This window comes from Aedes albopictus, chromosome 1 (genome assembly GCF_035046485.1).
Source record: "Aedes albopictus strain Foshan chromosome 1, AalbF5, whole genome shotgun sequence".
In the NCBI taxonomy this organism is placed as follows: domain Eukaryota; kingdom Metazoa; phylum Arthropoda; class Insecta; order Diptera; family Culicidae; genus Aedes; species Aedes albopictus.
Genome location: NC_085136.1, coordinates 109,948,831 through 109,972,576, shown reverse-complemented (window position 1 = coordinate 109,972,576; position 23,746 = coordinate 109,948,831). Strand labels below are relative to the sequence as shown.

The 23,746-nt window shown below is 41.1% G+C and overlaps 1 protein-coding gene and 1 pseudogene across 5 annotated transcripts in view; one reads left to right on the top strand and one right to left on the bottom strand.

Annotated features, from left to right (window-relative positions):
* LOC109433005 (MAL-like protein) overlaps positions 1-23,746 on the bottom strand; it is a 141,596-nt gene that overhangs the window by 83,264 nt on the left and 34,586 nt on the right. For 4 of the 5 annotated variants that reach the window (XR_009996155.1, XM_029858468.2, XM_062845188.1 and 1 more), the window contains exons 3-4: positions 10,632-10,799; positions 6,967-7,080 (exon numbers count right to left, since the gene is read on the bottom strand). The exons of the other annotated variant lie outside the window; for it this stretch is intronic. Coding sequence is in view for 3 of the 4 variants with exons in the window: in XM_029858468.2 (XP_029714328.1) it covers positions 6,967-7,080; positions 10,632-10,799 (282 nt within the window). In the remaining variant the exon portion in view is untranslated. The remainder of the gene's footprint in view (positions 1-6,966; positions 7,081-10,631; positions 10,800-23,746) is intronic. 5 annotated transcript variants of the gene reach the window in all.
* LOC115259716 (uncharacterized) lies at positions 15,777-16,694 on the top strand (annotated as a pseudogene).

The window sequence follows — 23,746 nt, the reverse complement described above, 5'->3', positions numbered from 1 at the left end:
TTTCTTTAAAAAAAATATTACTTGAAGAATAATGTGTCTTTAACATAGGCGCCAACTTAGGGGTAGGCAAGCATGGTTTCAAAGACACCAACCCCCAATTTATTTTGGCATGTCCTCATCACTTATATTGGCGTTATTTTGTAGATTTCCTTAGATTTTTTCTAAGGGTTCCTTCAGAAATTCCTCCAAGTAGTTTTTAAGGAATCGACAGCAACGTTTTTTTTTTCATTAGATAATAATAAAAAAAAAATTAATTTCTCAGAGGAACTTCTGTAGGAGTAGGAGTTCTGTAGAGATTGCTTCGAAAAATGCGTCTGGAATTCCTCCAACGAATTCTATAATATCCGTCAACTCTAGGATTTTTTTTTTCCAAAGAATCCTTCAGAAATTTTTGCTAGCATTCCTCTGGGAACTCTTCTAAAAATTTCTATTGCAATTTTTGATAAGACTTTTTCAAAATTCTTTCAAGAAACCTTTTAAAAAGTCATTCTAAGTTTCCATCAAGCATCACAGTCAAAAATTTTACGAGGATTTATTAATGATTCCTCTAGGAATTCCTCCAAAATATCGTTCCAGAAAAATCTCTGAGATTCCTGGTAGGGTCAACAACATGCCCTAAGTAATCTTACAATCCCAAATTCATATTGTTCGATTACGGAACCAATTGATTACGTAATTTTTATTATAATTCGTGCTTACTACCAATAAAAATAAGAATCAAAACAAAAAGCGCTTCATTCTTTTGTTTTTTATAGGATGAAAGTTGGAGCGTTATGCCTAAACAGTAAAAGGTCTCATCAAATCAAGCAATTTCTTCAGAAGTTTCTCCAAGGATTCATCCTAAGACTGTTATGCCACTTTCTTCAGGAGGAATCTAGAGAAACATCCTTTAAGTGATTGATGCAAGGCTAAGATTTCATAGAGGATATCCCTCGAAAATTCTTCAGGAATCGCTTCAAGAACTCTGACGGTATTTTTCCCAAAAATTTCTTGAATATTTTTCAAAAAAAAAATATCAAAAGATTCTATCAGAATTTCTTTAAGGATCTTTTTAGAACTCCAGCAAAGATTTCATCAATCGGATAAAGCTTTCCTTATTTTATTTAATTATAAATTTCTACGAACTCTACCGAGGATTACCTTTGGGATTTTTCCAGTGAAAGCTCTTTCAAGCTTTTATTCAAAATTCAAAAGGAATTCCTTCAAAGAGACCTTTAGAAGTTCCTCCCAAACTTTCTTCGGGATGTTTTCCGAAAAAAATATCTAGTAGTTTACCCATTAAATTCCCTTGCGATTTCTCCAAAGATTCGTTCGGAATTTATTCAAGTATTCTTCAAAAAATTTCCTAAATTGATTTAATTCATTCAATCTTAAACTGATTTTCCCAGGTATTTTACAAATAAGTTTGTACCAGAGATCTTTCGGGAATTTTTAAATGCAAAGATTTCCTCATGTATTTATATAATTACTCCTGCAAGATTTTTTCGAAGATTCTTACACAAACTCCTTCAAGTATTTGTATAGGAATTTCTCCAGAGGATGCTTTGAAAGTTTTTGCTAGGAATTCTTAAGAAATTCCTTCAATAAGCCATACAAGGATTCAGGAGCTCATCCTTTAGAAATTCAAATAAAAAAATATAAGAATTCTTTCAAGCATTGTCACACAACATTTTCCAAGAAATTTATTGAAATTTCGTAAATCATTTTTGGGAATTGCCTCGTGATTTTTTTAGGAAATTGTTTGTGAGCTGCTTTGGTAATCACCTTTTTTTTTTGAAATTCCTTAGGTAAATCATTTGAGATTTTCTTCGGCCATTCCGTTATAAATTCTTGGATTTTTTTTTGGTACACAAGAGTGTATCTAATAGAACTTCAAAAGTTATGATAGACGGAATTCCGTAGGGAATAATCAAAAGAAATTTCCAGAGGGATTATCAAAGGATTTTTTTGAGGAATTTCACGGAGTAGTTTTCAAAAAATTTCCACGTATATTAACAACCGAATTGACCAAGGTATTTTTAAAGTACCTGTCCTATGAATTCGTAAAGAAACTATTGGAAGAATTACAAAAGTAGTTGTCAGGTATATTAGCAAAAAGCTGCCGGTGGAACTTTCAATGAAATTGCTGAAATCCCATCGGTGTTGCCTGATAGATTTCCAAAGTAATTGACCAAAGAATTTCCAAAAGTAATGCTGTAGATTTTTTCAAAAATAATAATCTAAACCAATTTCGAATATTTTTGCCAAGAAATTTCCAAAAGAGTTACCGACTCAAATTCCGAAGGAATTGCCGAAATAGATTCCAAAAAATTTGCCCATGAAAACCCCAAAAATAATCTTATAGGAATTTTCGGATCAAATCCAATAAAAATTGCTAAAAGGATTTCCAAAGAAATTGCCGAAAAAACTCCGCAAAAGGTAATTCGAAAGATTTTGTCAGGCCGAATGGATATTCAAAGCAAATGCCAAATGAGTTAATCAATCAATTCCCGTATGAATTGGCAAAGAAGTTTCCAGAAGAGTGTTGAAGTTATTCCCAAAGTTATTACCAGAGGATTGTTCAAACTAATTGTCAAGAAATAGAAAACTAGCAAAAAGTTGCAAACAATTATTTTTAAAGAAATTTCCGTAAAAATAAAAATCTGAAGAAGTTTGTAAAGCTTTTGCTGAAGAATTGTCAAAAACTTATTTCTTAAGTTTCCAAAAGAATTGCCAAAGAAATTTTCAAAAAATAATGCAGAATGAATTCAGAAAAAAATGCTTAAGAAATTCCCAAAGGAAATTTCGAAGGAAACTTTCACAGTAATTGCTGAAGGGTTTTTCTGACATTTTTTAAGATATATCACAATATTTTTTAGCGAGTTTCTGCATGAAAAAATATAAAAATTCCTTGAAGGATTCTCACGGAAATTTCTCCAATAAATTCTACTGGAATTCTTTTGATGAATCCTTCTGGTATTCTTCCAAGATTTCTATCAGGAATTTTTCTATTGATACCTTTAAATATTTCTTTAGTGATAACATCCCCCAACTAACATTTATTGTGAATGTAAACGTCAACAAAGCGTCCTCAATACGGCTTGATGCTGAGTTACTGTGTTGTATATATGGTCGGAAGCTTCTATGCAAGCCCTATACCAATGAATCTGGCGAACTTAATCCACTTGTACATGCTGTGCGAGCAGCTTCTATGCCACCAAGTCATAGCTCTTTTCTCGACTTCTATGGAACCACTAACTAAATAACATCTTGAGAAGGCGCTTTTTCAGTCTTTTCACAGTTGTTAAATAATAGTTATACGGCATCCCCAAATTAATCGATTAAATATAATTAGGTTATGGTTACCGTGACGCAATACATGTGGAACTGGAATCCTCGCTTTTAAAATTGAATAATTAAAGTACTTGCCGCTACTTGGAATCGAACTCCCGATCTCCGTATCCACTGGTCCCGATGATGTCCTCGCTGCCACACTGCTATATATAAATAGCACAGAAAATAGCCCGTTTTGTTTTACTCCAGACAAGGCTTCATAATTGTGCTACAAGAAACCTTACCCAACTTCATCTTGCTGCAAAAGCTTGTGAAACGTCAAACGCAATCATGTTTACATTGAACAAGCTGTGTGGTTGCGCCACCAGGTTCTTCGTCACAGCTTCTAGCTGAAAGAGTGTTCTTTAAACACCTACAAAGCGTTGCTGTTGTGTGTATTTGGCACCATTACAAAACGTACTGTATAAAAGCAGCTGTTGTATTGGCTGGGACTCTTACTCGATTTGCACATCTTCCGACAAATCTTCCGGCATTGAATTAAAGTGCAATAAAAGCAACCCAAATAATTTCACAGCCTAGAGATGGATAGCTGTAAAGAATTTGAGTAGTAGCTATATATCCCGCTTAAAGTTTGTTTTGACAATAATGTTTACATTTGACAAGCCGTGTTGGTATGCCAACAGTTTCTTTATTACAGCTTCTAGCTGTAATGAAATCGCATAACGGCCTTCCAAGCGCTGCTGGTTTTGGGATTTGTCAGTATAATGAATTGACTGTATAGTAGCAGCTGTTTTGTTAGTAGGGACTCCTATTCGATTTGCTCAAGTTTTCACATCTTCCGGGAAATCTCCCGGAGTTGGAATAGAGTGGAGTAAAGGCAACCCCAGTGACAAGCGATGGATTTCTGAAAACCGAGTTTGGTAGCTGTATGGTGCTTGTTTTGCAGTCGTGTATTAGCTTACGATTTATATTTGACTAGCTTCCTTTTTATTCAGCGCTGACTGCTTTTATTCGATGGTTATACAACAGAAAGCAAATGGCTGAAGCTTATACCGCTGAAAATGTTAGTTGGGTATTGGAGAAATAACGAGAGAAGCTCTGAATAAAAAAATTGGAGAAAAATAAGTCCAGTATTCTGGAAACATTTGAGAGATAATGTTAGTTGGGCCGTTTCGTCCAGATTTCTTTCACGAAAATTCTTACGATCGCATCAAGCATTTGTTCCAAGTGAGGAACTCCATGAATTCTTTCTTGGATATCTTTTACGACTCGTTCAAGATTTATTTCGAAACTTGCTATAGAGATTGCTCCGGGAACTCCTCCAATCGTTTCTGCAGGAATTTCTTAAGTAACATGTACTCCCAAAAATTCAATATGAAGTTTCTTAAATATTTCCACAAACAATTCCTTCGGGGCTACCCCACATAATCACTTTAGTATATTTCCAGAGAAATCATTTAGGAATTCCTTCAAGATTTTTTTTCATAAATTTCCTCAAGAATTCCTTTTGCAATGCCTCAAACGCTTCACCTTGAAGTCCTTTCAAAGATTTCTTATGAATTTGTTCAAGCATTTCTTTAGTTATATCTGCAGGGATTTCTTCAGAAATTCATCCATCAATTGCTATAGGAAATCGTCCAAAGATTCCTAAATAAGGCGATTTTTTCACAATTTGTTCAAGAAAGATTTAATGTTTTTCAACAAGTGTTTTTTTCAAGCTACGTTGCAATGATTCGTTGGAATTCATCTAGACGATTCTTCAAAGATTCCACTAGAAATTCCTGCAAAAATTCTCGCAAGCATTGCTACAAGGATTCTTTCGGGAATTTCTCCAAAATTCCTTTAGAAAATCCCCCAAGGATCCATTCAGGTATGGCTTCAAGCATGATCTCAGAAATTCATGAAAGATATACCGCATTTAGTTCACTACTGGACTGCGAACTGCGACATTATAAGTGCGAAAACATAAATAAAAGTGCGCGATTGCATCAAATCAGGTTGATGTCTTCGGCGCACTATTTCTTCAATCTATGAAGAACAAGTGCTCTGAAGACACCGAGTTGATTTGATGCAATCGCGCACTTTTATTAGCGTTTTCGCACTCGTGAAAACTAGTGCGATAGTCCAGTGGTGAACTAAATGCGCTATATTTCCATGAGGAATGACGGAAGCAGGGTTGACAATCGTCCTTCTCGTCACCACTGCGTGAAGATAACAATAAAACAATCTTCGTCCGAAAGAACAACGGTGACGATTGGCCTTTTCGTCGCCGACTGCGGGCTTCACGACGAAGCTCAATCATAAATAGTCACCCACAAACTTTTTCGTCGTCCTCTTTGTTCCCTGGAAAAAAGCGACGACGGGCCAAGCGAACGCCAACTGGGAATAGCTTTTATTGGCGTTTCGGCACTTACGGTGGTGTGAAACCTCACTAGCTCAGTTGGTAAGAGTGCTGGATTGGCAATCTAGAGGTCGGTTGTTTGAATCCAGGTGCAAATATTTTTTTTATTAAAATCTTTTTTTTTTTGTGTGTTGCTGGTGGCAACATTGACTCCGTCGGTTAGACGCACTTGGACGAAGAGCGAGACAAAACGAATGAAGATTTTGTTTTCGTCACGACGCAAGCCCTTCACGACGATTCGTTGGCTTGAATGAGTCATCCGATGTGGAACGAGCAACGATGACGATCTAGTTTTCGTTCTCGTCGTCGACTATTTTGGTCGTACGGCGACGATTTTCAGCCCTGGACGGAAGTTTCCTTCTTGAAGAAATCTCAAAAGGAATTCTTGGAGAAATTCCGTAAGGTTCAGCTGAAGGATTCCTTGAAGGGCTTCATGAGAAATCCGAAGAGGTATTTCTGAACGAATGCTTGAAGAAATTGATAAAAAAAATCCTTGAAAGAATTCCTGAAGGAGGTCTTGAAAAGTTCCTGAAGAAATTCTTGGAGGAATTTCTGAAGAGAACATTGTATTCCTAAATCAATGCTTAGAAGAATTTCTGAAGCAATCTCTGAAAAAAGTTCAGAATTCCTCTTAATCTTAGAGGGATTTTTGTAGATGTTTTTGAATTAACTGCTAGAGAAATCGTAAAAGATATCCTTGAAGGCAAATTAAGTACTTACCCCAACATGGGTAACATATGCCTCTTGGAGAACAGACGCTCAGGCTTCTGTAAAAAAGAGACACTACACCGTCTTTAACCAGAGGTTGCACAGACTGAACAATCACAAACATGAGACAATGGACAACACACGAAACACCCAGTGAGTGAAGAAATTTCCGTTTGACGAAAAGCTTTCACCGACTGGAGCGTGAATCGAACTCACACTCAGAGAGAACTGTGCCACACTCCTAGGCTTACGAAACGGCCAGACGACTGACACCTCTAACCGCACGGCCACCAAGCCCACTGTTTGTATAAGCCTAAAAAAAACAGGCATGTTGAGACCGAGTTGTGAGTATTTATAAACGCTTGTGGATAATCGCTTAGAGTGCAATTCAAGCGTTTGACGAAGTGCTACTTCCAGCTTTCAATCATGTAGCCATGTCAATCACTCCCAGCTAAACGTATAGGTTTTGAATATAACAAACTATATTTACAAATTTTAAAGCAAAAACTGCAGCCTGGTATCAGCGAGAGTTACTCATGCAAAATATAAAAAATCCATAAACATTAAAATTTTCATTTACTCACCCCCGCCACGATGTTCGCGACCCTAAAGTATTCGTATAGATTGGACCACGTCGCCAGCTGCACAATGAATGCAATGAGGTACAGCAACGTTGCAAAGCCCGTAGTTATTAACTCCTAAAATGAAAGACAGGGAAATTAATCCTAAAATTGGGGTTGTCGTCATCAAATCGATCCCACCGCACAATGGGGACAAACCGACCCAAAAAGGCACCTAATTATTGCGGCTGATTGCGATCTTTAAAGTCCATCTTTTCCGAATGGAAAAATGTCAATGAATCGATTGGTGCTAGTTTCATCCACCGGAATTGAGTGTAAGTGTCCGTTTTGCCCCATTTTCCCCTAAAAACACTGTTTTTCTGAATTAAATAAAGGTTTCAACTGATTGCGGCTAACCAAACAATTTTTTATTCACGAAAATTTGACAGGTGCATTCTATGGGGCATACCTCGTTCTGTGTCTTTGACTGGAAGTGCTTATTTTGCCCCATTTTCCCCTAAAATACTGTTTTTCTGGACTAAAAAATAGTTTTTCTTGATGTAGAATTGGCAGGTGCATTCTATGGGGCATACCTTGATTTGTGTCATTGACTGAAAGTGCCCATTTTGCCTCATTTTCCCCTAAAATACTGTTTTTCTGAATTAAAAAATAGTTTCAACTGTGTGGAGCGGACCTGGTGTGGTGGTTAGAACCCTTGACTATCACGCCGAGGACCTGGGATCGAATCCCACTCCCGACATACTCACAAAAAAAATGTGAGTTCTTCCTTCGGAAGGGAAGTAAAGCGTGGTTCCCGAGATGAACTAGCCTAGGGCTAAAAATCTCGTTAATACAGATAGAAAACAAAAAATAGTTTCAACTGATTGCGGCCACCCAACCAATGTTTACCTGATGTAGAATTAACCGGCTCATTCTTTGGGGTGCGCCTCGATCTATGTCATTGACTGGAAGTGCCCATTTTGCCTCATTTGCCCCTAAAATACTGTTTTTCTGAATTAAAAATAAGGCTTACCTACCACATTTTTTCTTGATGTAGAATTGACAGGTACATTTCATGAGGCACACCTTGACTCGTGTCATTGACTGGAAGTGCTCATTTTGCCCCATTTTCCCCTAAAAACACTATTTTTCTGAATTAAAGAAATGTTTCAACTGATTTCGGCTAACCAATCAATCTTTACTTGATGTAGAATTAACCGGCGCATATTTTGGGGCAAACCTCGTTCTGTGTCTTTGGATGGTGGTGCCTGTTTTGCTCCATTTTCCCATAAACTACGGATTTTCTGGATTTAAAAATAGTTTCAATTGATTGCAACTAACCAACGTTTTTTCCTGATGTAGAATCGACCTATGCATACTATGGGATACACCTCGCGCTATGCGTTAGTGTGAAATTGCCCGTTCCGCCCCATTTTCTCCTATAATACTGTTTACTAGATTAAAATGTTTGTTCCATCTAACTAAAACAGTGTTTTAGGGGAAAATAGGACAAAATGACCACTTCCAGTCAATGACACAAAGTTTGTCTCACAATATGCACCTATCAATTCTACATGAGGAATATCTTGTTTTGTTAGCTTAAATTAGTTGAAATTGTTTCTCAAACGAGAAAACCAGTGTTAGGGGGAAAATGGGCACTTTATGACTCAGAACAAGTTGTGTATCATATAATGCATCGATTAACTACACATTAGGAAATTACTTGGTTAACCGCAATTAGTTGGAACCAATTAGGGGAAAATGTGGCAAAACGAGCAATTTCATACTAACGCATAGCACGAGGTGTATCCCATAGTATGCATAGGTCGATTCTACATAAGGAAAAATTTATTGGTTAGCTGCAATCAATTGAAACTATTTTTAAATCCAGAAAATCCATAGTTTAGGGGAAAATGGAGCAAAATGGGCACTTTCAGTCAATGACACAAATCAAAGTATGCCCCATAGAATGCACCTGTCAATTCTACATCAAGAAAAAAATGGTTGGTTAGCCGCAATCAGTTGAAACTATTTTTTAGTCCAGAAAAACAGTATTTTAGGGGAAAATGGGGCAAAATGGGCACTTCCAGTCGAAGACACAGATCGAGGTATGCCCTATAGAATGCACCTGTCAATTCTGCATCAATAAAAAATTGTTTGGTTAGCCGCAATCAGTTGAAACCATTATTTAATTCAGAAAAACTGTGTTTTTTAGGGGAAAATGAGACAAAATGGACACTTACACTCAATTCCGGTGAATGAAACTATCACCAATCGATTCCCTTGACATTTTTCCATTCGGAAAGGATGGACTTCAAAGATCGCAATCAGCCGCAATAATTAGGTGCCTTTTTGGGTCGGTTCTTCCCCACTGTGACCGCCTCCGAACATCGAACCAGGCAAACAAAAATCGGCCATCGCAGTTCAACTCACACAAAGGGGCTTCACGCTCCATTGAATAACTGGAGCCGACCGATCAACGACGACGAGACGCAACAGCTCCGTCCGGAGCCAAATCCGACCAGGACTACACATTCTGTAGCTGTTTGCTACCTACAGCTGTGTTCATAAAAATAGCAGTGAAAGTCGTTTTCCATACAAAACTTTTCCAACTTTGACATGCTGTAACTTTGTTCTCCTATGAGCGATTGAGCTGAAAATTTGACAGCGAACTACAAATATGATGAATATTGTAATAGCAATAGCTGTGAATTTTCAAAGCACGTGGAAAAAAGTTAAACACTATGTGAAATCGTTCAAAATATAGCAGTGTAAATAAATTGAAATGTAGCTTTACCTTGAAGAAGCAAGTAATATTTTTGTATGCTATTCAAACAATTTTCGCCTGGGTTACAAGATAATGTTTAAATTTTAAAATTTTAAAAATGTTTGCTGGGTAAAAAATATCAAAACATACACTGCTATTATTTTGGTCAGTTTCACATAGTGTTTAAGTTTTTTCAACGTGAAAATTCTTAGATTTTGCTATTACAATATTCACCATATTTGAAGTTCGCTGTCAAATTTTCAGCTCAATCGCTCATAGGAAAACAAAGTTACAACATGCCAAAGTTGGTCGTCTTGTATGGAAAATGGCTTTCACTGCTATTTTTATGAACACAGCTGTACGTGCATACGGCGCGTCAGTTTCGAGGGATCTTGTCGATCGGGTATCGGATTCTTTATTTTCGTGGGTGGGATCGATTTCCATTTATGATTACACTGAAGTTTTATTTACGCGGTTTTTTTACGCGGGACTGCGTAAAAAAACCGCGTTATTTCAGAAAATGTCGTAAGAAAATGCGTTATTTCAAAACCCGTCTTAAAAAAAATCGCGCAAAATAGTCACGATCACATCTAACGTGACTTGACTTTTTTAACGACGTTTTTTGAAATAACGCGGTTTTTTACGACGGTTTTTGAAATAACGCGTTTTTTTTACGCGGGACCATTACCGTCGTAAAAAAAACTTCAGTGTATTGTCAAAAGCTGAACACAGAGAACGGACGTTCAAGTTGTAGTATTGCAGAGTTTGATGAACGAGAGTAGGCTGTGAGCTTGACAGGAATAAAGGATAATAAATCATTGTTGTTTAATAAATACTCTGAAAACTAAAGTATATTTTATGACTTGCTACACAAGTTGCAGTCATGAAAGTCCGTTCTCTGTGACCTGAACAAGCTACTTACTATCGGAATCCAGTTGATGGGCAGATTCAGTACCTCCCGGATACCGAACAGGTACACAAAGCTCCACAGTAGAGTGACAATAAATGATGTGACCACGACAAACAGGAACCAATGGGTACCTCCGACCAGGGCAGGTGACGCACAGGCCATGCAAATGATACCGAATACCTGCAAGAAGAGAGAACGGAAGGAAAATGTTTATTCAAATTAGATTCATCATTAGTGAAACGCCAGTAAACAGATATGTCCAAGACAAATACAGGTCGGACTCGATTATCCGCAGTCGGGTTCTGGCGTTTCCCAAAACAATATCTCGCAAACGGAATGCTGTAAGAAGCTGAAAATTTGGCTGACCAATAATCAACGTGGGGTTGATAAAATGTCAAAATTTCACCTTTATAGATCATTCCGTTCTCCAGATATACGTTTGAGAAGCATCCGAACCCGACTCCGGATAATCGAATCCGACCTGTACTGCAAACAAGCATGACAACTATTCGGTTCAATACTTCCGCGGTATCGAGCTTTAACCGTCAACGAATTGGATAAGCACTGTTGTGAGCACTGTTTAACGAACCAATACCAATTGTGATAATGACCAGATCCAACATAGGTTGAGAATGAAATTGGTTTTAGTAAACCCTGCTACGACTTTCTAAAATAATCATTTTAAATTTCTCTACCATTTGTATTTGTATCAATTTACCTATTTTTTGTGCTTATTATATGGGCTTAGTTTTCTGTACTCGGGGAAGGGATCATTATACTTTTTTCTCGTTTCAGAGAGCGAGTAATGGCGCTTAAGCCTAGGCTTTGAAGCCAGGACACACGGAGAAATGCCTGTGCCCCATCCCAGGAGAAGCGACGCCAACTTTAACGGAGTGTGCATTAACCTTCTTAGCAGCACCACTCCCAACGATTTTATGTTCAAACACCATTCCCCTAAAACGAAACGGCTGATACGGTTGTCCCCGTTTCTTCCTTCATTCAATTCAAAAGGTATGTCAATCATGTTATTCATAAGTGGATAACCTGATTGCCTTAAATTTTTGAATTATCTCTCAATCAATTAGTCTGCACAGTGGGCCTGGCCATTTTAATATTTGTGTCACGTCTCTGACATGCTGCAAATATTAATGCTGACAAGAAAATATCAAAAGAAATTTTGATATTTCCAGGATGCTTTTCAATACTGGCTGTGCAAGCACTAGAATAGAATAGAATAGAAATAGATTCTATGATTTGTTTTTCTGCAATTCTGCTATTATCAACGCATCCCCTGGCTTTCGCCCATCTGCGTTGTCTTTTCACTAGGCAATACGTCTACCAATTGATGTTTATGGGCTTGCCGGACCAAGTCATGTAGCTAAGCCAAACACCCCACCTACAACTGTTGGGTAGGCACCATTGTCCCGCCCACTGGTCTTTTACAGCTAGTTGTAGGTGCATGTGTGCGTGTAAGTATTGGTGTATGTGTGTTAGTGTTGGTGTATTGTAGGCGCCAACTCGTTCTAATCCACTCTGATTGCTAACACCCTATTGAACCATTACCCTTAAATCTGGCAATCTATGAAATAGAATGAGTTAAGCGCCTGTACATAATAGTCAGTTAATCAAACAAGGAATATTAGTATTAAAGCGAAGATACAATGAAGCAACGCCCCGAACCTCGAGAGTACAAACCCCAAGAACCAAATGACAGGCTGCGCGAACAGTCGATCGACTGGCCACCACCAGTGAATAACCAATCGAGCAAACCCTCCAGCACAAACCGCCACCAGCTCTCCCGACCTGCGCCCAACAAATCCAAGGCACAGCCCAGCCATAGCTTCACCTTAAAACCAAAATCTAGATTGCAGAGCACAATACTTCCCAAGTAACCACGCAGCTCGGGCCGCAAATCACGCACAACACGTCACAAATAAGACAAACACCACATACAAACACTACCCCGCCCGTACAACCGACACCGATCTAGGGTAGAGAAGGGTCTCTTTCCACTCCAATCCGGACTCAACTGCACCCACAGGGTAGCGCACCCCACACACACTGCACTCATGCATCCATCACGACCCGAGCCGCACGGTCACCTGGGTTGCTTCTATCTGCATGACCTCACCCAACCCGTAACGTAGAGTTAAAATCCCTCTCTTGCATTACAAAGCAGTCCCTCTTCCCAAAGTTTGTGCGTGGTATAAATGAGATTATAAAGCTGAAGAAATCGTCACCAACACAACCGCCAACAATGAGCACTCAATGGTGTCGGCAGAATCAATGACGACCCCCTCAGTCCCAAACCCAATTATCCTACACTACCCAAGTAACCACAATGCTGAAGCCGTACGCACTGCACGTACGAAGTACATACAGACCTACCCGCACCGCCTAAACAAACCACCTAGGCCGAACACAAGCGAAAAGCGGCGCCACCACTGTTGAACCACGACTATACCAGTAGGTATAATCGTAATTAAGCAATCGTAGATCCATTCCCCGCTCCTACTCAGCCCTAACGATCCATAGCAATGCTTGTCAATATATGCACCCCACACACGCAACTCCCACAACTCAACAGTATGGTCACTTGAGTATCCCTGGGATTTTGATTACATGATGGTCAGGGATCACAGCCATCAAAACGTTCCACACTTTACCAGGGCTTGCGACCTGTATCCATGATGATTTCCGCTATGGGAAACCATGATGGCTAGCGGTGTTAAATAGATTCTATGATTTGTTTTTGAACACAAATCTTACAGATATTGTGGTGGTACGAATTGATAGCTTGTTCATTTTACGATTGTTGGCTTCCGAGGTTCACTGCGGTTGATCACTAAACGGATCAGGTGTCGGAAAGCACCAAATTTGAACTTTCTGAAGTAGCAGCTGTACGAGGAGCCGCTGCGGGTGTGAGTAAAGGCTCCCCCAAATCAAGGCGACTTTTCCGGCGACACGATTTTTTATCGCCGCGATTTTTCTCAACGACTACAGCGATAAATGCGTCGCATCAACCATCTACACCAACGCGAAAACTAGTCACAAACAAAACTTAGTCGCTCCGCGACAGCGACGAAAACAGTGCATGCAGCGACCAGCGCCGCGACACACCGGCGACAAGTACAAAAATCGCTGCACTGTCGCTTGTCGCCTGCGACGACGTCGTCGCAGTGTGGAAGGTCCCCTTCAAATCAGTGCGCAGCGATTTCGCGACAAAAACATAGCGACAAAAAGTCGTGTCGTTGGAAAAGAGTCGCGTCGGTTTGGGGGAGCCTTAAGGACAAGGTATTTGGAGTACATAGCTCAAATTTTCCAGAGCACCGTTTTTTAGAACCGTTGAATGGATCTGGATCAAAATGCATCACGCTGATGACAGCCACTGAACAATCAGCGTGATGCATTTACAGCCATATCCGTTCACCGGTTCTAAAAATCGGTGCTCTAGAAAGTTTGAGCTATGTACCCCAAATACCTTGTCCTTAACACCACAATATCGGATCATACGTATTTGTGAGATATAAGATGTACTGCATAAAACTGTGGAAAGGAGATTGATCACAGCAGGCGATATAGCGCATTTGAATGTGATGCGAACTGTCAAGCAGACAATGTTAGCATCCCTGCTTGCGTAGCAACAACTCCAGGCGTCACCCAACCGCGTTCACTCTTGCCACTTGCGAACCGACGTCAGCCTGGGTAAGTTGTGTGTGCTGCACGTGAGGAGTGATTCCATCCCAGTGAAATACCAAACTCCACATTGGCGAATTCCTGCCAGTTTTTTCGTTTAATTGAGGAAATGGAACCTATATTTTTGCTGGGAGGAATCACCCTTCAATGTGCATGCATTAGTGAACATTAGTGAACATGCATTAGTGAACAAGACACTTAGTGAGGGAAACACAAAACCCATATGTGAAAAGTGGAAGTTCGGTGTGATATTTTTCAGGACGCAGCTCCCGCTGGAGCATGCCTGCGGAAAACTGTTTATGCATGGGCAATTATTGACGGGAAAGAGTGTGAAAGTGCAACAAAAGAACAAATTCCAGCAGCGCTAGAGTTATCGAATTGTTTTATTTTGTGCTTACAGCGTGTTGTTTGTCGTGGAGGAAGACTCCCGGCAATGTCCGCTTACGAAACGCTAGGTTAGAAAGATCCCGTTGTTTTGCTTTGCGCAAATGTCGGATCGGAAGCTTACAGCGTGTTGTTTGTCATGGAGGAAGACTCCCGGCAATGTCCGCTTACGAAAAGCTAGGTTAGAAAGATCCCGTTGTTTTGCTTTGCGCAAATGTCGGATCGGAAGCTTACAGCGTGTTTTTTGTCGTGGAGGAAGACTTCCGGCAATGTCCGCTTACGAAAAGTTTCGTTAGAAAGATTCCGTTGTTTTGCTTTGCGCAAATGTCGGATCGGAAGCTTACAGCGTGTTGTTTGTCGTGGAGGAAGACTCCCGGCAATGTCCGCTTACGAAACGCTAGGTTAGAAAGATCCCGTTGTTTTGCTTCGCGCAAATGTCGGATCGGAAGCTTACAGCGTGTTGTTTGTCGTTAAGAGAGAGTCCAGTTTAGTTCAAAGTGTGATTGCGGCGCAGGACCACGTCGGATCGAGTTGGGGTCTTCGGTGCACTTATTCGTCGTAAATGAAGGAATAAGTGCACCGAGGACGTCGTGATGATCCGAGGTAAATGTGCACTTTTAGCACACTTTTTAAGCGTCCCTATAAAAGTGTGATAGTCCAATTTGGGGTGAAATCTGCAATAACATAATACTGCCCAGTGCCGAATATATCGACGAAAAATCAAACCGTCAAGCTTCGATCATTTTGACATTTGCCTTTGCGGCGTGTGAGAGAAGGAGACCGAATGTTGAAGTTCATCTCACCTCTCACTTACTCCAAATTCGAATACATTCGAACAAAAGCAAGGAATTGGCATCCCTATCCCACCAATGCAATGTTTTCGTAGCCAGCATAACAGCGGCTCAAGCGTAGGGCTCAAGCTGACAACCTATCTTTAAACACAGCAGCATAATTTTAATGCGGGGTAAGAAAACAAGAAGACCATAACAGTCCCCTGAACAAAAGGCAACAAAATGTCAAAATGCCCTGAATCTCTCTCTGCTGCAGTCCCGCCGGTGCAATGAAAAAACAATAAACATGGACGGACTTCGCTGGTCCCGGGTGAGTTTAGGTGTTAATTTGGTTAATTTGCCTTGTTTAAGTGTTCTTATAATTATTATGTATTGGTTTTTCTCTCTTGGCAGATGAAGGATTCCCACCTAATACCAGGAGAGCAGGAATTCCGCCAACAGTTTCGCTTCTGTGTGCAGCAGACGTATCCCATCCAGACAACTTTCTCAAGGTGCACTTCCCGTACAACGAGCTGTATCTGACCGAGACGGGCCACATCCTCAGATCACTTCTCTTGCTGTTGCTATTCTCTCGATGCGTCTGGTTTCCGGAGCAGTTCTTCCAGCAGATCTGCGACGGATTCTACAAACGGCAGCAGATTGCTGTCAGATATTTTCTCAAATCGATGCTGGAGAGCGCCCACCTCCGGAAAGAAATCGACCGGATGATGATCCGGCGGGCCATTCAGGATACTATGTTGCAGACCATTCTGTCTCCGCTACCCTTCCAGCAGCCCTCGGTGTAAGGCGAGGAAGTATCCTCGCGGTTCGTATGATCGATCAGCGCTGGACACAGGGGCATGGTGGATGGAAGTCCCATTCGGTTGGGCCAACATCGTCGAAAATTTCCCCTCCCACACCGAAAACGATCAATCGAAACGATGAAGGAGCTCAAGGCGCAGCTGGAAGCCGAATACTACGAGGAGGGTTACCGGAGGGGCAACTCTAACAGCTACAGAATAAGAACGAGAAGTTCTGTAAGTGTCCTTTAAATTTAATTTGTATAAAAGAAATCTTAAATTACTTATCTCTCCTTGTAGGTCTTCCACTCCAAATGGAAGTACGTGAAGGAAAATTGCAAGCTGCGGAAGGAACTGCAGGCGTATATTATAGGGAACGGATCACCGAAAAAACTATGTGGTTGCTGGCCGAGCACCAGATCTGAATTTTCTAAAATTCTCTGACTTTTTTGACGTAGGGCTGTTGATAGGATATTCTGTCGGGAACATAATCCCTGGATTCTTTCTAAATTTCGCCTTGAAAATTCTCCGAGGATCCCCTTTTGAAAATTCTCCAGCAGAGGGCAGAGGGCGCCCACCTCCGGAAGGGAATTGACCGGATGAGGAACCGGCGAGCCACTTAGGGCGCTGCGCCGCAGACCGTGCTGCCTCCGGACTCGCCACCGTCCCAGCAGCCCTCGGTGCAACGGGAATCCTCCCACCAGAGTTTACCCTCGCGTCTATATCCTCAACGGTGGGATATAGTGGATAGGAGTCCGCTCCGGTTTTACCGAAAACCGCCGAAAATTTCGTCTTCCACATATCAAACGACGAGTGAACCAAGTAGCTGAAGCTGCTCAAGGTGCAGCTGAAAACTGAGCGCAGAACAAGAACGAGATGTTCGGTAAGTGTACCTTGAATTCAGTTTGGAAGGAAATGTAATATCTGTATTCCTCCTAAATTACATCTTGAAAAAAATCGAGGAGATGTTTCTGAAAATCCTTCAATGATGGAATCATGAATTCATCCTAGAATTCAATCTGACTATTCCTCTAGTAATTCTATCTTACAGAAACTCTTAATGGGGAATGCTCAATGAATTCCATCTGGCGATTACTCCAGGAATTACATTTAGGAATTCATCCAGATATTCGATCTGGACATTCTACCAGAAATTCTATCTGGCGGCTCCTACAGAAATTGCATCTGGGGATTGCACCAACAATTCGATATGAAGAGTCCGTCTAGTGGTTTCCCAAGGATTTTTTTCTATCCAGGATTCCTCAAGAAATATGAAATAATTCTCCTAAATCTCCTTGTATAATTTCGAAAGAATATAATTCTGAAAGCTGGGATTTTCCGAGAACCTTTATTGATTTTCAGAAATCATTTATATATTTTTCGTGTAGCTACTTAATTCTGAAAATGACAGAGAATATTTTTATAGTTTTTGAAATACATCCCAGATATGACTGGGAATTTCTGAGAATCCTTGGAGATTTTCAGGAATTATTTAAATATTTTTCGAGATGCTACTGACTTCTATAAACGATTAAAAATATTTTCTAAAATTCGTAGAATACATCCAGACGACTGGGAATTTCTGAGAATCCTTAGGGATTTTCAGGAATTATTCAAATATTTTTCGAGATGCTACCGACTTCTATAAATGGTTGAAAATATTTTCTAAAATTCGTAGAATACATCCCAGACGACTGGGAATTTCTGAGAATCCTTAGGGATTTTCAGGAATTATTCAAATATATTTCGAGATGCTATCGACTTCTATAAAAGGTTGAAAATATTTTCTAAAATTCCTAGAATACATCCCAGATGACTGGGAATTTCTGAGAATCCTTGGAGATTTTCAGGAATTATTCAAATATTTCCGGGAAGCTACTGACTTCCATAAATGATTGTGAATATTTTCTAAAATTCGTAGAATACATCCCAGATGACTGGGAATTTCTGAGAATCCTTGGATATTTTCAGGAATTGTTCAAATATTTTCCGAGATGCTGCTGACTTCTATAAATGGTTGAAAATATTTTATAAAATTCGTAGAATACATCCCAGATGGATGGGAATTTCTGAGAATCCTTGAAGATTTTCAGGAATTATTAAAATATTTTCCGGGATGCTTTTGACTCACACAAATGATTGAGAATATTTTCTTAAATTCGTAACATTTATCCCAGATGACTGGGAATTTCTGAGAGTCCTTAGGGATTATCAGGTATTATTTAAATATTTTCCGGGACGCTTTTGACTCACACAAATGATTGAGAATATTTTCTGAAATTTGTAGAATACATCCCAGATGACTGGGAATTTCTGAGAATCCTTGGAGATTTTCAGGAATTATTAAAATATTTTCCGGGATGCTTTTGACTCACACAAATGATTGAGAATATTTTCTTAAATTCGTAAGACACACCCCAGATGACTGGGAATTTCTGAGAGTCCTCAGGGATTATCAGGAATTATTTAAATATTTTCCGGGACGCTTTTGACTCACACAAATGATTGAGAATATTTTCTTAAATTCGTAGGATACATCTCAGATGACTGGGAATTTCTGAGAATCCTTGAAGATTTTCAGATATTAAAATATTTTCCGGGACGCTTTTGACTCACACAAATGATTGAGAATACACTTATAACACGCGACGCGAGACAGACACAACACTTATTATTCTTACAAACGCGTTTTGTAAGAATAATAAGTGTTGTGTCTGTATCGCGTCGCGTGTTATAAGTGTTGTCGAGGTTCTTACGTTAGCGCAAACCCAAGAAGTGAAGTGATTTAGAATATTTTCTTAAATTCGTAGGATACATCTCAGATGACTGGGAATTTCTGAGAATCCTTGAAGATTTTCAGATATTAAAATATTTTCCGGGACGCTTTTGACTCACACAAATGATTGAGAATATTTTCTGAAATTTGTAGAATACATCCCAGGTGACTGGGAATTTCTGAGAATCCTTGGAGATTTTCAGGAATTATTTAAATATTTTCTGGGACGCTATTGACTCACACAAATGATTGAGAATATTTTCTGAAATTCGTAACATTCATCCTAGATGACTGGGAATTTCTGAGAATCCTTGGAGATTTTCAGGAATTATTAAAATATTTTCCGGGACGCTTTTGACTCACACAAATGATTGAGAATACACTAATAACACGCGACGCGAGACAGACACAACACTTATTATTCTTACAAACGCGTTTTGTAAGAATAATAAGTGTTGTGTCTGTCTCGCGTCGCGTGTTATAAGTGTTGTCGAGGTTCTTACGTTAGCGCAAACCCAAGAAGTGAAGTGATTGAGAATATTTTCTTAAATTCGTAGGATACATCTCAGATGACTGGGAATTTCTGAGAATCCTTGAAGATTTTCAGATATTAAAATATTTTCCGGGACGCTTTTGACTCACACAAATGATTGAGAATATTTTCTGAAATTCGTAACATTCATCCTAGATGACTGGGAATTTCTGAGAATCCTTGGAGATTTTCAGGAATTATTAAAATATTTTCCGGGATGCTTTTGACTCACACAAATGATTGAGAATATTTTCTTAAATTCGTAAGATACACCCCAGATGACTGGAAATTTCTGAGAGTCCTTCGGGATTATTAGGTATTATTTAAATATTTTACGGGACGCTTTTGACTCACACAAAGTGTTCGCAATAGCGAAGGTTCGTAGCGGATCACCCGTATCGCCACCGCATAACCGAGTCGCATGTTTTCAACGTGCACGCCAAACACGTCCGATCCCGTCCATCACGAGCTTTGCCAGCCAGCAGAGAAAAACGAAGCCAACCGCCGCCTTGCCTCACCGCATCACCGCGTGGATCGAACGACCAATCAGGAGCAAGCTTGCAGCGGAGGGGAAATTCGAAAATATTAGCCGCTATATAAGGGATACCAACCCACGCAGTGGGATTCAGTTTTGTAACGTAAGTGAAAGAATAAACATCTAGTTTAAGTAAAGTGAAGTGTTTTCGTAACCAAAGTGACAAACCCAGCCCAGCTAGGAAAGCAGATTCCGGAGTGCAACCGAACCCGTGTCCAGCCAGTTCAGCTTGGTGCCAGCGTGTCGTTCCACTTGAGTCGTGGCTTTCTTCCACCCAGTGCTAGCTCGCTACTTTCCCAGCTCTTTTCAGAGCTACCACTTGAGAGTTATTCAAGTAGTCGATGCTCCCCGCAAGGTGAAATGAAAGCCACATTTTCCTGGTCGGCACCAAGCGTAGTTTCGTCGGAGGATTGTGCTCGTCCACCATTCGGCGTCGGTCACGGGCCTGCGGCCTAGCCTTTCGTGTGTATGCGTGTGGTAGTAGTGGATTACCACAGCGCCAAGCACAACTGTCGACCATCCAGCGTCGGTAGTTCTCAGCTTCAGCAGTGTGCCGAAAGCGTCATCGTGTGTGCACGCGCTGGCAGTGTGCCATCGCGTCGTCGTCATCGTCGGCAGTGAGCCGACTACAGTGAAGTGTGTGTGAGTGGCTAGCAGAGGTCGGCACAGGGCCGATTCTGCCGGCACGAAATCATCGTCATCGCCGTCGGCAATGAGCCAAGCGGCATCGCATCCTCGTCGTCGTCATCGTTGTCGGCAGTGAGCCGACTGTGGTGAAGTGTGTGCAGCTAGCAGATGTTGGCACAGGGCTGACTCTGCTGGCTCGAATCCTTCGTGTTATGCATGTTGGCAATGAGCCAACATATTGTGGTCCATCGGAGCCGGATCAGTGAAGTGAAAATACAGTCCATTGAAGAACAAAAGTGATTGAACTGAACGTTGAAGACACAAAAGTGAACTGTAAGTGAAGAACTAAAACGAAACCGAACTGTGAAAGTAAAAAGTGAGTGATCGCTCTATCCGTAGCGAAAAGTTCTGATGTCTCTACAACATTCACCAGTGAAAAGCAACCAGCAGTCAACCATGGAGGAAGCGAAGGCCTACGTTCATCAGCGCGGACAAGTAAAGGGTAAGGTCACCGCAATCTTCAATAGTCTGGAGAGAGCGGAGGACGACCCCTCTCAGGTGAGTGTCCCTTTGTTAAAAGTTTATTCCAAAAAGTTGGAAACACATTATGCGGAATACTCCGCTTTGCACAAGGAAGTGTTGAGGCTCGTTCCTCCAAGTAAATTCGACGAACAAGACGAGAAGTTGAACGAGTTTGATCGACTTCATACAGAAACGCTTGTTCGTCTGGAAGGCTTAATGGAAGCTTTCCAAAAGAAACCTTGTGATTCGACCACTGCTTTGCAGACTGATTCTTCCAGAATCATTGTTCAGCAGGCACCTCTTAGGGCTCCCATCCCAACATTTGATGGGAAATATGAAAATTGGCCTCGTTTTAAAGCGATGTTTGAGGACATCGTCGGCAAAGGTGCAGATTCTGATTCCATTAAACTGCACCACTTGGAAAAGTCCTTGATTGGTGCCGCTTCCGGAATCATTGATTCCAAAACTTTGGCAGATAATAACTACAAACACGCGTGGGAAATTCTTATCGAACGGTACGAAAATCCTCGCGTTATCATTGACACTCATATTTCGGAACTCTTGAGTATGAAGAAAATGAACAGGGAATCTCATAAGGAGTTGAGGGAGTTAGTGGATACTTGTACCCGGAACATTGAGGGTCTCAAGTTCATGAAACAGCCAGTGGACGCAACTGCTGGATTGATCGTTAACAAAATTTTGGTGTCTTGCCTTGACCCTGCAACACGAAAGCAGTGGGAACGTACTCTGAATCATGGTGATTTGCCCGATTTGGACGATACTTTGTTGTTTTTGAAGGATCAGTGTCGCGTTTTGGAGCGGTGTGAGGTGGATAATCCCTCATCCGCTAAATCTCTACCGGGAAGGTCAGCTCAGTCTAATGCTAAACCTGCTAGCGTCAAGGTTCACTCGGCAACGCCGGACGCTAGTAACGAGTCGTGCAGTTTTTGTGGAATGTCGCACTTCAGCTATCAATGTCCTGAGTTTCGAAAGCTACCCGTCTTGGAACGCGTTAGTAAGGTTAAGGAATCTCGCTCGTGTTTCAACTGTCTTCGTCGTGGGCATAATTCTGTCAATTGTTCGTCCAAAAATCGTTGTTCCAAATGTGGTAAGCGGCATCACTCACTGCTGCACGATGATGGAAAGAAGCCTGATCAAGGTGTAAGTCCGCCCGCCGCTTCTCCGAAGCCAGCTGATGCCGTTCAGAAGCCAGTTCCTGTGTCACCTCAGGCCTCGAATACCGATTCAGTCCAGTCGGCTACCGTGTCTTCGTCGTGTTCGCAGAGCGTTGCACTCCCAAATGTTTTGTTGTTGACGGCTATGGTGCATCTGCTCGACAAATCTGGTCATCCTGTGCCTTGCCGAGCCTTTCTAGATTGTGGGGCTCAAACGAACTTGCTTTCTACCGCTATGTTCGTAAAGTTAGGGTTTGATGGTCTTCCTGTGAATGTCGATATCGTCGGCGTCAGCTCCACCCGCAGTAAGTCTAACTGTCTGGTCGATGTGAGTCTACGTTCGCAGTACAGCGACTATCAAACAATCCTTCAGTGCTTGGTCACCGCGAAAATCACTAATCCGTTGCCGTCCCAGTCAATCGACATTTCTGAGTGGAATATTCCCTCCAATATCAAGCTGGCCGATCCTAATTTCCATGTTCCTGCCACGGTAGACTTACTGATCGGGATGGGTCATTTCTTTGAGCTCTTAAAGATAGGCCATATCGTTCTTGCTGAGGGTCTTCCCGAGTTGCGTGAAACTGAACTAGGATGGGTGATCGCTGGTGAAATCCGTGATGAAGAACCGGCTTTGGTTAACGTCACACAGGTGAATTGCGTTGCTATCGAGTCGCTCAACGAGACAGTCAAGCGTTTTTGGGAGATCGAGGAGGTTGAAGTTTGCTCTGCTCCCACAGGAGAAGAAGAAGAGTGTGAGGAATTGTTTCGTAACTCGTATCGACGTGAAGTCAACGGTAGATATATAGTGAAGCTACCGATCCGTGAAAATGTACACGAACTTTCTGATAATCGTACATTGGCCCTTCGTCGTTTTTTCTTTCTCGAAAGACGGTTGCTGAAGGATCCCGAGCTTCGTGTGCAGTACTCTAACTTCATTGAAGAGTACAAATCTCTCGGTCACTGCAAAGAAGTTGTTGAGGCGCACGATGTCCCAGGACAATTGAAGTATTACATGCCGCATCACGCAGTTTACAGGCCGTCGAGCACAAGCACAAAGTTAAGGGTTGTGTTTGATGCGTCGGCGAAGCCCGTGTCAGGAGTATCTCTCAACGATGTGTTGAAGATAGGTCCCGTCGTTCAGAATGACTTGATGTCAATTCTGTTGAGATTTCGTGAACATCCTTTCGTCTTTACCGCTGATATTCAAAAAATGTATCGGCAGATTTTGATTGATCCTGAACAAACCTCGTTGCAGAGAATTTTCTGGCGGTCCAACCCAACCGACCCCATCAAGGTTCTCGAATTAGTGA